The following is a 16,137-nucleotide window of genomic DNA, read 5'->3' on the forward strand; positions in this document are numbered from 1 at the left end:
GGAACATGTTGTGTGCGTGCGTGTGTGCGTGCCTGTGTACGCGTGTGTATCATGTGTATGTCATGTGCGTGCGTGCGTCAGAACATGGCTTAAAGCTTAAAACTGTTCTTCACGATCCCACAAGATTTGAACATGATGCAATGTTGATAATGATGGATGAAGGTGAAGAGACAATGTGTGTGTGTGTGTGTGTGTGTGTATTCCCAGGGTTGGCGTCAGAAGGGTTTTTTGCATAATGTAAATCCCCCCTCCCCCCACCCCCCATCACAGTCAAGAACTCCGTGTTTCATCTATTCCCCCCCCCCCCCCCGTTATCGTTTCTTGGTGATGTCGATAATGATCGCTGTTGTCGTGAAGGTGGTTGTCGTGGAGACGTTGGTGTCACCCGTCGTCGTCATGGTCGTAGCTGTCCTTTGTTGTCCAGACAGAGAGAAGGAACTGTAGGCTAGACAATAAGTCAACTTGTAGACTACAAGTCAACTTGTAGACTACTAGTCAACCTGTAGGCTACAAGTCAACCTGTAGGCTACAAGTCAACCTGTAGGCTACAAGTCAACCTGTAGACTACAAGTCAACCTGTAGGCTACAAGTCAACCTATAGACTACAAGTCAACCTGTAGACTACAAGTCAACCTGTAGGCTACAAGTCAACCTGTAGACTACAAGTCAACCTGTAGACTACAAGTCAGTCAACCTGTAGGCTACAAGTCAACCTGTAGGCTACAAGTCAACCTGTAGACTACAAGTCAGTCAACCTGTAGGCTACAAGTCAACCTGTAGACTACAAGTCAACCTGTAGGATACAAGTCAACCTGTAGACTACAAGTCAACCTGTAGGCTACAAGTCAAGGCTTCAAGTCAACCTGTAGACTACAAGTCAACCTGTAGGATATGAGTAAGCCTGTAGACTACAACAAGTCAACCTGTAGACTACAAGTCAGTCAACCTGTAGACTACAAGTCAACCTGTAGGCTACAAGTCAACCTGTAGACTACAAGTCAACCTGTAGGATATGAGTAAGCCTGTAGACTACAAGTCAACCTGTAGACTACAAGTCAGTCAACCTGTAGGCTACAAGTCAACCTGTAGACTACAAGTCAACCTGTAGACTACAAGTCAGCCTGTAGGATATGAGTCAGCCTGTAGACAATAAGTCAACCTGTAGACTACAAGTCAACCTGTAGACTACAAGTCAACCTGTAGAATATGAGTCAGCCTGTAGACTACAAGTCAACCTGTAGGATATGAGTCAACCTGTAGGCTACAAGTCGGCATGTAGGCTACAAGTCATCCTACAAGTCGGCATGTAGGCTACAAGTCATCCTACAAGTCGGCATGTAGGCTACAAGTCACGCTACAAGTCATCCTGTAGGCTACAAGTTATGCTACAAGTCAGCATGTAGGCTACAAGTCACGCTACAAGTCGTCCTGTAGGCTACAAGTCATCCTACAAGTCAGCATGTAGGCTACAAGTCACGCTAAAAGTCGTCCTGTAGGCTACAAGTTACCCTACAAGTCGTCCTGTAGGCTACAAGTCATCCTACAAGTCGTCCTACAAGCTACAAGTCATCCGGTAGGCTATGATCCATCCTGTGCTGTGGGGTGCTGCTGCTCCTGCCCCTCCTCCTCTCCATCACCGATCTTCCCATTCATGGCGTTCTCTGAGTCTTTACGTAATCCCTCCTCGATCTCGTGAAGTGACGGCTCCTTGTACATGCACACTGCAGAGGACACAAGAACACATTTGTGTTTCTCTTCCGACACATAATTGTGTGTGTGTGTCTGTGTGTGTGTGTGTGTGTGTGTGTGTGTGTGTGTGTGTGTGTGTGTGTGTGTGTGTGTGTGTGTGTGTGTGTGTGTGTGTGAGTGAGTGAGTGAGTGTTTGTGCGTGGGTGTTTGTGCGTGCGTGCATACTTTTGTCTTAACGAGAATAATAGAATTGAGGAGTAGCATTTTGTTGATCCTCACAAGATAAATAGTTATTTTTTTATTAAGCTTACAAAACATTTGGGTTGGGTTTAGGGATTGAGAGGTTAGGTTTAGTGGTCATGAACTCTTTTTTCCCCGTTGTCGTTCCTTGAAGATGTCGTTAATGATTGCTGTTGTTGTCAAGGTGATACAATATCCTACAAGTGTTAGTGACTGTCAGCAGTTGTCAGACTGGATTTAACACATTAATTATTTCTAACCCTGGAACACTAAACACGGGTGATTTTCATTATATTTTTGTCATTTTCATAATGTTGCTGATGTCTGAGGTGGGTGGGTCTTTCAGTACCTTCATGATGCTCAGTGACAGTCAAGGTAGGTTTGTTTCCCTGCCCACATCCCGATACACACAATGGGCTTTTTCCACTCTTTTTCACTGGACCATTCTCACATGTACAGTACCAGGAATGGGTGAAGGAGAAGTTCCCGGCTCCATTTTTTTTTTTTTTAGGAATATTTAATACCCACATTTTTCAGGACGCAGGACATTCCGGGACGTTCATGGAGGTGGATGGGCGTTCAGTGACGTCATGACGCAAAAGTGTCAACTTCCACTGGAGTTAAAAGTCCGGCTGACTTCCGGGTGCCTTAACTGAGCAACTTCCATTGAGATGAATAGCTGGGGCATAACCTGCAGTATCAGATTTTCAAGCCAGGCTGTCATAGAGTCACCTGACCTGAATCACCAAGAACATATTTTTGAATGGGTGTGGCTGGCGATTCAGGGGCTGGAGCCAGGTTATTCTCATATGGGACACTCACTGAGTTGATGTGACAGCTGCCGTTAGCGGTGACAGCCACAGTGCTGTTCCATCACAGTGGCCTGTCCCACTACATTCCCCTGAGTGGTTTATCCAACGTGGATTAAATATCCAATGTTTGCTGACCACCACAGAATCTATATGAAAACAAGCGGCACGCTATGGGGGTAAACAATCGCTTTGTATTCTACATACTTGGTATAGGTTTCATCTTAGTTTTTAATCCTTGTCTTAAACCATTTAGGCCTGACGTCAAATTTAAAATAATGTCTTCTAAATCCTGACAGTTTTCTGAAAATGTCAGTCGTTCTCAAACATATTCATGTCAAGGACTGTTATGGCCGATTCATACTCCTATTTTACCGCTGTTTCGGCGCTGTAGTGCCGAAATGATTTCGGCTCGTCAGAAATTTACAGTAGCACCGAAGAGCCGACTTTAGGACCCCCCCCCCCCCCGAACCTCAAATGACGTCAAATTGTAGGCTCTACAGCGCCGAACCGACTTTTATTCGGCTCTAAAATAGGAGTATGAATCGGCCCTTATGGCCCTGTGGGTTGTAATGAGTATATTTCTGTGTTGCTCTGTCTTTTTCCCTCAGCGTGTGTGTGAATGAGTGAGGAGTGACTGATAGAGGATCAGCTGGGGTGAATGTGGGATGAGTAATGATTGAGTGAGTGGTTGCCAGCTTGTGTGAGTAGACTGAGTGGGGCATGAATGTGAGTGGCTAACTACCAGGTGGACCTTGCTGGTGATTGGCTCCTCTGACCAGGCTCACCTACCGTATAAAGCTGCCTGTTGTCAGTACTTCTGATGTCTGCACTTTGACAGTTTTTAGCTTTGTTATAAATGTAATGTATTGGGTAATGTAGGGGTGGGGGACCTCTCCTTTTGTCAGTTGCTTTGTCGTTTGTTTTTGTTTGTTTTGTTAGGTCAGATGTTTGTATTTTGGTTTCCTTTTGCTAGTTAAGAGTATGTTATTATTATTGTTCTGTGATCTGGAAACTAGGGTCCCCACCCTGAGGTATTGTACACTGCAATGCATTTCATCTTGAATAAATGTGTGGCCTGACTGAATTGGGAACTGGGTAGGAGGGAGTCCATTTTAATGTTGCGACTCAAGGTCGCCCTAGACTGGGTTGTAATATGGGGGCTCGTCAAAGCTTTGTTAAACCTGTTTTTGGTAAGTTCACATCTTGTATTTCTGGTTGGCATTATTGCATATTTTATTTAGTGACTTTGATTTGGAATCTTTGAAAGTGGCATTGAGTGGTAAAGTTAAAAGTGCTCATGATCAAGAAGCTGTGGGAGGGTTTTTTGTCTCACAACTGCAGGGGTGGGGGTGGGAACAATAATGTAAAAGCTGAGGCGGAGCACTTTGCCTGCCCTGCTTATGGTGCCTGTGCACCCACTCCCAAAAAAAATCCTCTTAGTACACCAAGGGATGTTTGCTGACAGGCGGGGTCAGGGAAATGGAGGTGGGAGATGGGGGGCCTTGCACTTCAGAGTGACAGTTTGAGAGCGGTGTTGTCCCCCTAGTTTTGCTCTGCAGTAGTGACGAGTCACACAAAAACCTAGTATGATCCTCAGGAGGGCTTCATTTTTGAGCAAACACATTTTATATAATGTCAAGACTGCTATGTATAGGAGTGTGCCAACCAGTAATATATATTATAATTTTTTGTCTGTAATGTAAGCATGTTTTGTAGGTTTTATTTTGTAGACATTCAGTGAATTCATGTGTTTTGTAGATATTGTGATTTCTTTTTTTGTGTAGATTTATTCAGTGATCTTGTATTAGATAGTTTGTGTAAATATGCTCCGTTTAGTCGTCCGCATATTGTTAACAGTTCTAACTTGAGAAAGGGTAAATTGTGTATGTGTTTTACCCCTTGAATTGGTTTTCGCTGAGCTAAGATTTTGATTGAGGTCTCAGGGGAGACGTTAGTAGTGAGGGAAATGTCAGTGAGGCCTGACTGAATTGGGAACTGGGTAGGAGGGAGTCCATTTTAATGTTGCGACCCAAGGTTGCCCTAGACTGGGTTGTAATAAGGACCCCAAATATATGACATTGGCCGCCGACCCCCATCTGAAAATAGTGTTGTTCGAGGGAACCTCCCAGTAGCAAAGATTTTAGTAAAAAACTCGCTCTGTAATATGCAAAATACGATAAGGGTATCGCAACAGGCCCACCTTTGCAGGTACTCGCTCTTGCGCCATCTGTGGGCCAGTGTGGGCAAGCTCATAGCGCGGCAATGAGTGCCGCGCTATGAGCTTGTAGATCTGCTATTTTGTAATAGCTAAAGTATAACATAATTCTTAAAACACCAAAAGGGGTTGCTCTGAAGCCAAGGCCATACTGATGGTTCTGTGTTTGTGGTTTGCCTGACCTGAACAAAAGTACCTGAAGGAGGTCTGGAGGTGAGTTCTTTAGAGAGATAATTAGTTGTAGGTCTGGTAACAAAGTACGTGATCTTACCTTCTATAGGTCTGGGAACAAAGTGTGAAGAAGGTTTAGTTTTCTTGACTCTGTTGCCCTTCATGATGGCTCCGTCCTTGTTGAGGCCCAGGAACCAGGCTCTGCCTGACTCATGCTGACGGTACAGAGTGGATGAGTAGATGACATAGTAGTTCTCAAACACAGACTCCTTAAACTTACACTCTGCTGTGAAAATTTCCTGAGGAGAGAGAGAGAGAGAGAGAGAGAGAGAGAGAGAGAGAGAGAGAGGATTGATGTCTAATGGGATACAATCAGTAATCACCTTAAGTTTATTTAAATTAAGTTTAGAGTAGCCAATCCTTTTTCTCACACATCTTTTTACACTGTCACTGCCAGTGAGGAGCCCCCACCAGAAGGATGTAGAGCCTTCGTCCTACTCCTCCCGTCCAACACTCCCTGTTGACAGCCCGTAGGAGTGACAAATATCAGCCTCTCCGCCTGGTTTCCCTCCCCCAAACACGGGCCAAATGTGTTTGTGTAGAGTCTATACACAAACACATGTGTTCAGGGGAGGGAAACCAGTGTCTACCGTCTACACTGTACAAGGATACCCTCGACAAAGCCAGATGCACCACGGTGGATTCGAACCGACAACCTCTGTGGTGGTGGGCAGGGACGTCAAAACATTGAAATAATGCTGTTGTTTGTCTCAAAAGTGTATCCCAAGTTTATCTATTGTATAAATATTTCTGTATTGTATAAATATTTCTACGTACGTATAAGTCTATTTCTGACAGACAAATGCACAATTTTATGGTTTTGTAAGATAGTTTTATCTAAGTTGCAATGTAACACAACTTTGTTTACAAACGTTGTATTCCAATTTAATTGTACATACATCTATGGTTTTGCTTGTTTTGCTTGTATGCTTTCTCATGCAAAACCCATTTGAATTGAGAGACAGACAGACAGACAGACAGACAGACAGACAGACAGACAGACAGACAGACAGACAGACAGACAGACAGACAGACAGAGCAATGTCTTGGCCTCTAAATATACCACAGCCTGCAGGTAGAACAGGTTGGCAGGGTGGAGATACAGATCAATCAGAGCAGAACCCCCTCCACCCCAAACACACACACACACACACACACACACACACACACACACACACACACACACACACACACACACACACACACACACACACACACACACACACACACACACACACACACACACACACACACACACACACACACACACACACACACACACACACACACATTTTCATCATTTATGTCCACATAAGAGACATGATACAAGGACACAAGTAACAGCGTCTTCGCCATATTTTGCAGCTTCCAATAGTAGAAGAGATTGCACAGAATTTTGCAAGCCGTTTAGCTGGTTTGGAGGAATATGGCTTTGGTCATAAAATCTTCCTCTAAGCTGGAGTCAAAGCCAGGCCACTTTAGACACGCACAAATTGTTTTGTCCAGCCAACGTGGCTGGACAAGATAAGTCCAGCCACGCGATAAGATTCCATGTGTGCAGCACCCTGACCCAACTGATCGCTGCAGCACTACTTTACACCTTTACGTCATCATAGAATATATTATGCACTGCAGTGTTCCTACCGCATCTCTATCCTATATCATAGTTTCCTAAAGCATAGTTTATATTCCATCATGCAAGGGTGTCGCTTGCCAAAAGGACAATATATCAGTCCACCCAAATACCACCCACATTTAGAACGATCATGGGAAAATTGTTTTTCTACTATTCTACTAATACTTTGTTATAATATATTATATTATAATGTTTCATGACACCAAGGAAAGGCCTATTCATACTCCAGTTTTGGGTGATAAGGTGACCACCAAAACGGTGGTTGGTACAAACAAGAGCGATGTGTTTGGGTGAGCGGTGAGTCGCTTGCCACCGCGGCGTGACGTCATGTCGTGTTTTCTGTGGTCACCTTATCACCTAAAACTGGAGTATGAATAGGCCTGAAATCACCATGTAATGTGTCAAAGTCAAGGTAGCAGCTCGCTCATTATCACAAAGGACCACCTTTACAGTGATCCGTTGTTTGTTGTACTTCTGTAATGTCATCACTGCACTGACTTATTTATTGCTCCCCGTTTAATGTTGGTCTGCCTTTGTGAATCCATTCATTTAGCTAAATGTGGCAAAGGATGTGCGTTTTTCACCTGCCTACTATATGCAACTCAGGCTGCATAATTCACAGGCGTGTTCCTGACAGACACACAAGCACGAACGGACAGACGGACAGATGGACGGACGGACAGACAGACAGACATATTGACATGGCCTGCGGTAAGGAGACAGTAGAGGACAGAGTGCAACAACATCCCTTCTACATACTTCTACTTTCCTCAGCCGATAAAAAGTCATCCAACTTTACTGGTGTAAAAGTGTAGGTGAAATGGATTTGTTTTGTACAGCTCAGAACGCATAAGGAAAAGAACAGAGAAACAAGGCAAACTAAGTACTGTACTCTCTCACTGCAGTCCTCCCTCTCGCTATATATAAATTGTTTTCATGCTGTGCACACAGCGACCAAGTACTGCATTTAAACTTTTATAGAAGCAGCAGTCATTAATAATAGATGGAGGGATATACGTAGCGAAGCAGCAATACAAAGCACCTCTCATCTTCACCCTCTTTCTTCCCTCTCACTCTCCCCACCTCACTGGTTAAACACTTTCAGCCTGTACTGTCTCAAGGTTGGTTGGTCACGTCATCATCATAGCTGGAAATAAAGAAATAAAATGTGAATATTCCAGTCGTTTAAAAAACTTAAAATAATTTAATAAAGCTCATAATCTTTTAAACAGACATCTATTTTTCAGGTTTACTGTATAAGCTCATAGTAAGTCTATGCAGCACACCGTGAGCACGTAGATATGCTATTTTTGGTATTCGTCGTACGATAATGTATAGGTGCTTAAAACAGCACTATGCAACATTTTTTTAATTTTAAACCCACTTTTGGTGTATTAAACATTATGTTATAATTTAGCTATTGAAAAATAGCAGATCTACAAGCTCATATCGCGCTTGCTTTAGAAGATTTTTTTTTTATTTCGAGGTCAGGCCTAAATGGGTTAATAAAATGTAATGTTGGCCAATCTGTGTGGTAGAGTAGGCTATGTTAATACGTATAACGTATACAATTGGGGTGGTTGTATTTGGTCTCCCTGCATCTATTCTATACAATTAGTCAAAGGTCATGCCTGACCTAGCCACAGGATAAATTTATTCAATTTAACCCCTGAGCAAGCTCAATGGTAAAACACAACATTTACAATCATTAAAAAAGCAAACAAAATGCCTTTAAGAAGCTTTTACAGAGGTTTTCAAACTTCTTGTGCCCATACTGCCCAAAGCACTGCACAATAAGTCCAAATCCCAAAGCACACTTGGACTTGGTCTCATAGCACACCACTGTGCCTCAGCAGCACACCATGTGGGAACCACTGGCCTATTATTAGGTAGCCTACAGTACTGTGTCGGACTGTGCGGAGTACAGTACGTGACCCTCAGAGGTTATGAAAGACTGAAGCATTTCACCTGAGCTGAACTGTTGTTGCCTTTGTCAGAGACTCTGTGAGCCCATGAACTTGATTGTGTACTTATAAAAACGCAGAGCCAAGCGAGCAGCAGAGGGGTGTATCCGGTGAGCAGAGCTTGTTACATGTCTGGAGGGTCGGTCTACTCTTCCTGACCAAGACAACTTCACCTTGCGATAAGGGTGAGCAACTGAATATTTGTTCAACGATTGTTGGAGAACTACTTGAGAGACTCTACTGCATGCATCAGACTGTAGCCATGTTTTGAAATAGGTTGCTGCCTTCAGGAAGGAGATAGTGTTCCCAAATACAATAAGGTCAGACTTAAAGGGGCATTCCACTCATTTTCATTTTACTATGTCATTAATATACCTTAGAGCTGTTGTGTGGAAATAATAAAAAAAAGTCCCCCCATTTTGTGTTTCCTAGAACTGGAGGTCTGAAAAAAATCATTAACATGGTGAATCACATCTTGATGACATCATTAAGATGTGGTTAACCATGTTTTTTCAGACTGGAGGTCTGAAAAAAATCATTAACATGGTGAATCACATCTTGATGACATCATCAAGATGTGATTCACCATGTTAATGATTTTTTTCAGACCTCCAGTTGGAGACCAACACAGAATTGAGGACCTTTTTTTAATTATTTCCACACAACAGCTCTAAGGTATATTAATGACATAGTAAAATGTTGAAAATGAGTGGTATTCCCCTTTAAGTCCCTGTCGATCAGTCAATTTTGAGGCTTAATTTAGAATCTGGCCAGGGGTAGGCAGAGTGTTAGACATTGCTCTTGTCTCCATGTTTTTAGGCATGTAATTTATTTTTGCTTTGTTTCTCTGTGCTGTGTCAAATGTGTGTATTACTGTATGTGTTGCATACATGGCTGCTGAGTCGCAAGACAATTTTCAATGAGAGCTGATAACAATGTAATATCGTATCAGCCATATCAAGACTCAAGAAGAATCAAGAATCAAGGGTGTATTTGTCACTTACACTACAGGTACAAGTGGCAAAATGTTGGTGTGACGTGTCCTAAGATTGTGAAACATCATCAATTGTACACAATTTAACAATACAAATACGTCCCCTGTGATCTGCACCCCAAGGAATGCCGGCCCTCTCCACTGGTGCCCTGTTGATCAGGAAGGGCGTGATAAGACCTCTGCCTTTGTCCACTAGTCCACTATATCATCTCCTTGGTCTTACTGACATTCAGGAAGAGACTTTGCCTGGCTCCACTGCATCAGGCTTGCCACCTCCTCCAGATAACCACCACAGCAAACTTTATGAAGGTGTTCAATCCTGAAGTTTTCCTGATCTTCTTCGTCTTTTGGCTAATTGGCTATCAGAATCTCTTCTGTTCTCTGCGTCTTCCTCGGCCACTTCAGCAACCTGCATGTCCCGTCTCACCGAATCCAGAATCCTCCTCTTGCCTGGCAGCTCCATCTTCAGCATCCTTCTCCCCAATGTACCCCTCATGCCACCTCTGCAGCATATGCATAAAACAAACACCCCTCGGCCACGCTGCTCTCCTGATATTCCATCTTTTTAGCAGCCTCCTCACGTCCTGCTCGGGGAGGGAGAGTGTGCTCACTCACTGCAGTGGAAGAACACACCGTTTCCCCAATGGCCGCCGCGGCCAACCATGCCAAGTGTCATGCTATAGCGCTCGCACGTTTAGCCTACACAGGTGGGTAGAATGCACCAGTGCAGCATCAGCATTCAGCAGTCTCGATTGACGGGCGCTTGCCCTTGTCTCTCTTAGCCCACCCGTGCTCCGCACCTTGTGTTTCACTCTGTTGAAATTGAGCTCCCACTTTGTCCGCTGTTCTGCGTCCTCTGTAGCCCGGTGACTGTGCCAAACAGACATCGCTGTAATGTTTTTTGCATTAACAACAAAATGAATGGCAGCAGCACGCCAGATGCATGACACAGGAATGCCCTTGGACGTCGCAGTGGAGAGGAGAAAGCTCCTGCTCTGAAACCAGTGCAGTTCCGTCGGAATTCTTCCATCATCTTACCTAACATCTACACTGCCAGCGATGCAAGCGAGACTGTCCTGACGTACTGCAAGTGTGCAGCGACGTCGTCCACCCCTCCTATTCGTTCGCAGAGTCTCTATTTGAGCAAGGTTGCGCGCTCCCAAACACCTTTATTGGTTGAGATCTACACGCAACTATTTATTGGTTATTTGATTGGTTCAGGCTACGTTGCAACGTAATGACCGACGCTCCATATCAGGACAGTTTGTCGCGTGATATCGTGGTCGGAACGCTCGCTCCTTGCATGTGTAGATGAGGTGTAACCATTCTGAACATGGCTTCCCTATTTTGGGCATGCGATTATTGGTTGAAAATATGTTTGTATGTTTATTCCATAAACCAGTAACACGCCTTAAGGGCGAGAAGCGACCGCAGGTCACGGGGAAACAACAGAGTTGTTCACCCGTTCACTTGCATCGAACTCATTTTCCCAGAAGCCCTTGCGTGTGTGTGTTGTGGCAATCATCATTACATGAAGAGTCATGACAGCAGCATCGTGACAGAAGCATTACATGAAGAGTCATGACAGCAGCATCACGACAGAAGCATTACATGAAGAGTCATGACAGCAGCATCGTGACAGAAGCATTACATGAAGAGTGTGAGCAGCGTAACACTAACAGGCTTCCTGCACGTTTTCATAGTAACTGCGACCTGCTGTCGAAATAATTCTAATACATTTTCCAATAATTCCCCAAATGTTCAAAACTTTTACAAACATGCGTTATTATCATTTTTAAATAGCAAAAAATGAAGATATTCAACGTTGTGGCATCGTGGCACATTGTGAGATTGTAGTAGATGTACTATTATTATTTATTTGTTGTACGATAAAGTATATATAGGGCTGCATATACGTTTATGCAGCCTATGCAGAAAACAAACAAATGAGTGCAGCTAGTTCTACTTATATAGCCTCCCACACCTGCGCGTGGCCAATGAACAAGCTTGATTGGGTGTCAGTGACTCTCCATGAGCCTTTTGACACTAATAAAACAAAAGGTCTAAACAAAACAGGTACATTAGTTGAATTGTTAAGCAAAAATCTACCATACAAAAAGAAGCAAAAGCAACTGTATTATTAATATATCAATATTAATGACATTAATATAATTCATATTAATATTACTGCTCGTCTGTTGTAGACACGTAGACAGTGAGGACTTTGTTGGCACTATTTCTTCTTGTTATATTTGGCTAAGAAAAGTTAGAATTTAGGGGGCACGGTGGCACAGTTGGTAGTGCTGTCGCCTCACAGCTAGAAGGTCCTGGGTTCGATTCCTGCTCAGGACGCTGTGGACGCTGTGGGCGCTGGCGCGTCATCAGTGCCCATACCCGAGGCGGGGTTGGCGAAAGGGCCTTTCTGTGTGGAGTTTAATTGCATGTTCTCCCTGTGTCCCCTAGGGTAGGTACCCTCACAAAAAACATGCAGTACTCCTGGTCTCTAAACTGCCTCCCCCTGGCCAGCCGGGGCACCTGATGGAGGGGAAAGGAACTGGTTGGAATAACATGTTCCTTCCATGTGCGTCCAACCAGGGAAACTCCCCCCTGTCAGGTGTGAAGGAGTGACTTGGACACTCAGGCATGGAGGAAGCATGGATCACATTAGATAATTGACACAGGGGTGAAGAATGGGTTACAAAATCGTGGGAGAAAATACAAGTTATAATTGAATTGCCAAGGACAGACAGACAGACAGACAGACAGACAGACAGACAGACAGACAGACAGACAGACAGACAGACATGGTCTTACTGTTGAGTAGATAAATCCCTCTCCATTCATGGCAGCATAGAGTCCAGCCTTCACTCCCTGGATGGCAACAACCCTCAAACCAACTGGAATCAGGTTAAACAGAGCTAGAGAGAGAGAGGGAGGGAGGGAAAGTGGACAGTTTTAAGCAGCATACTCCAGCAGTTGTGGCAGGTCAAAGTTGAAAGATCACAGACAAACATCATTACTAATACCATTATTGGTGTCATATAGTGGGTTAGATGGGCCTATATACATATGGGTGGCTTGATAGGAGGTGAAGGTAGCTGGATTGGAGGTGTGGTCCTGATCCTGAACTTCAGCTATAAGCTCCATTTCAAATTACATCATAGATATGGCAGCCAAGTCTATGGATTGTTTAGAGCACTTTAAACAAACAGAGTACGATGTTTGTATAAAAATAAGTGATGCACCCCTTACTTCACACGAGAGGGATTTTTAATGGCTTTTAATGCTATCATTAAGCCCATATATGGAGATCCCTGATGTCATCAATATTAGTATATGGATATATGTCAGAACCTGTGCTGTTGATCCTCCCCCATCCATCCCTCCCCTTCGACGTCTCCCTTTTGACTGAAACCTGTCCATTTAAACTCTAGACGGTCCTGCCCCAAAATGATTTGTGCAGCCGTGTCCGGCAGCCAGCGAAAACTAGAGTTCTCAACAGGCCCGGAAATGAAGGCCCGGCCCTACCTGTGCCCTCATCAAACCCTGTACACTCAAGACACTGCCCCCGCTGGTACCCTTAGATCTCCATATATGGAGCTGACCTGTTCTGACATTCCATATGTTGATCTGACCTCATCAAACCCTGTACACTCAAGACACGCTCCATATATGGCCAGTGCTCCCCCCAGGCGTCTTACTGGTATATCCAAGCTTTGGTACCTCCAAGCTTAGATATTTAATGGCGTTTCCCATGTTGAGTCTACATGGTTGTGATGTGAACTACCCTGAACGTTGAAAAATGACATTAAAGAAGAGAGAGGAGAAGCGATACTAGCAGAGGAGAGGGATTAGGGATAAGATTGGTGGTGATAATTCTTTCAAGCTGTTCATAATCCCCATCTTTACCAGAGGGAAGGCGGCAGACGCTCGCGTAAAAAACACGGTTCATAAAGGCTGTAGTCGAGCTGTAGGCGTCCAGTGGGAGTTGGCAAAAACCTCCTGAGGGCTCCTTCAGAGCACGGTTCTATTCGGTTCTATGACATCAAACTTGTATGCACAGTGTATATGTTTGTGATTTAATTTCACGTCTTTCTTTGCGCGCATCTGGTGATGTCAGCCACAAAACAAACAAACAGACAGACAGACAGACAGGCAGACAGACAGGTGAGCATTGTGAACGCTGGAGCTACAACTGTGAGTTTGGTTCAATACAGTTCATTGGCAGCCGGAGTGTAGACGGCACCCAGGAGCGGTATAGGTTGGCTGGCGCCCCAGACTGTGTCTTCCGTGAGGAGGAGGTGCAACAGTCCATGGTAAGACCTTTAGGAGGGCCATTGAAGCCGCAAGCAAAGCCTGCAGCACCACAGTTTCCCCGCCGTTTCCCTGCCATTGCGGCTCAATAATCTGCCACTCCTGAATGAAGTGTCTGGCGCTGGGAGTCTGCGCTGCACCTGGTGAGAGCAAGAGTGGACCTGGTGAGACGTAGGAGGGGCCCGGACAGGAGTCAACCCACAGAGCCTAGTCCCAGTCCCACTCCCAGTCCCGGCAGAGTAGTTCGGGAGCGGATGGACTGTGTGACCCTGTCTTTCCCTAATGGGACTGATCGGTACTGGGACGTAAGTCGGGACTTAATCACCCCGGCTGGGTCACCTGAGGAGTATGACGTTGCGAGACCCGAAACCCTGATGACCTTGGGATACATCACTGAGGATACGTCCCAAGTGCATCCATGCAATGTTTCTCCGAGGAGGATACATGCTTATTTTAGAATGGCTTTTCTGTTTACACTGTAACCACACAATCAGCATCTTTCTCTTTCTAACCCCTTAATACACAACTCTCTCTCTCTCTTCTCCCTGCACCCACTGGTGATGACCTACAAGGCAATCAAGGGCATGCATGGCAGCCTCGTACCTTCAGGACATGATGTAACCCGACAACCCGACTTCTCGCTCAGTTAAGATTATCTAACACAGCTTTGGAGTCAGGACTCAGGAGGGAGAAGAGTCTAGGACATGTTGTAGGGAATATTTGAACACCTATTCAAATATTGTCTGTTCAAATAGTCCACATGTACTAATCTCTTCTCCCTCCTGGCTCCCAAGCTGTGGAACAAGCTCCTTCTTGAACTGCAGACTCACTCACTGCAGTCTGAAAACTCACCTCTTCAGACTCCACATCACCCCCTACTACAGTAGCACTCCTCTGTCCTTGAGTCCCTTCTTGACACCTCTTTGATAGATGCTAATTTACTATGCATTTATACACGCTATAATTATGTTGGTTGCTTGCTTAAGTTAAGTATAGTACTTAAAGGGGAATACCAGCCATTTTCAACAATTTACTATGTCATTAATATACCTTCTTGTTGTTGTTGTGTGGAAATAATAAAAAGTCCCCCCATTCTGTGTTGCCTAGAACTGGAGGTCTGGAGGTCAGTAACAATATGAAGTACATCTTTGTGATGTCACTGAGATGTATAATGTTAATGATTTTAATGACATAAAATGTTGAAAATGAATAAATGCACTTAGTTACTTTCCACCACTGGTTGCTTGTTCACATTTTTATTTTTATTTCTTCTGCTAGGTTTAATGTTTACCTGGTATCATAGTTTCTTTGAATTGTTCCCTTTGCACTTTACTTCCCTTTGCACTTACTTAACTATTTACCTTGTTGTTTATCTTGTAAGTCGCTTTGGATAAGAGCGCCTCCTAAATGCCTAAATTGTAACTGAATTGCATAATTCTTCCTCTCAATCAACACCGCTTCTCTCTCTCTCTATCCCCCCCCCCAAACACACACACACACACACACACACACACACACACACACACACACACACACACACACACACACACACACACACACACACACACACACGTGCACTGCACACAACACTGACGTTTGCGCACACACAAAGCTGCCGATACTTTAGCAGCACATGATAACCTTGAAATTAAGGTGTCTCTGTGTCTTCATTAAAACGTACATGCATTGGCAGCTATGAGTGTGCGGCTATACATTTTTTTCACTCAACTTTGAAATTATTATAACTGAAATATAAAACCTCCTCAAGTCTCACATTCAAGGATTTGATGTTCCTAAAAAGAGGAAATGTGGTTTCCAATGAACCAGTGGATCAGTGTCTTGCTCAAAGATACTTTGACAGAGCAGGATTCTGAACAGATTCTGCTGTTGGCACAATCTGTCTCAATCATCATCAAAATAATAATCTGTACACTGAAACTATAGGATACAGGCAAACAATGTCTTACATTTTAACCTTGTGATCAAGCAAAGAACAAGCCGAAAGTAACAAAAACATGAGGTCTAATTACAGGGTAAGAATA

At 44.1% G+C, this 16,137-nt stretch overlaps 1 protein-coding gene across 4 annotated transcripts in view; it reads right to left on the minus strand.

The window, feature by feature from the left end:
• Positions 1–688: 688 nt before the first annotated feature.
• The window catches only part of LOC310864845 (fibroblast growth factor 12-like), a 118,354-nt gene continuing 102,905 nt past the window's right edge, over positions 689–16,137 (minus strand). For 2 of the 4 annotated variants that reach the window (XM_083773642.1, XM_083773643.1), the window contains 3 exons: positions 12,596–12,699; positions 5,228–5,426; positions 883–1,721 (listed from right to left, as the gene is read on the minus strand). In XM_083773642.1, coding sequence (XP_083629768.1) covers positions 1,579–1,721; positions 5,228–5,426; positions 12,596–12,699 — 446 coding nt within the window. In that variant the 3' untranslated portion in view covers positions 883–1,578. Of the gene's footprint in view, positions 714–882; positions 1,722–5,227; positions 5,427–12,595; positions 12,700–16,137 lie in introns of those variants that run through there. The other 2 variants (XR_014569765.1, XR_014569766.1) reach the window with 2 other exon arrangements.

The sequence above is a fragment of the Protomyctophum parallelum genome (genome assembly GCF_964188405.1).
Source record: "Protomyctophum parallelum genome assembly, chromosome: 9".
Taxonomy (NCBI): Eukaryota; Metazoa; Chordata; class Actinopteri; order Myctophiformes; family Myctophidae; genus Protomyctophum; species Protomyctophum parallelum.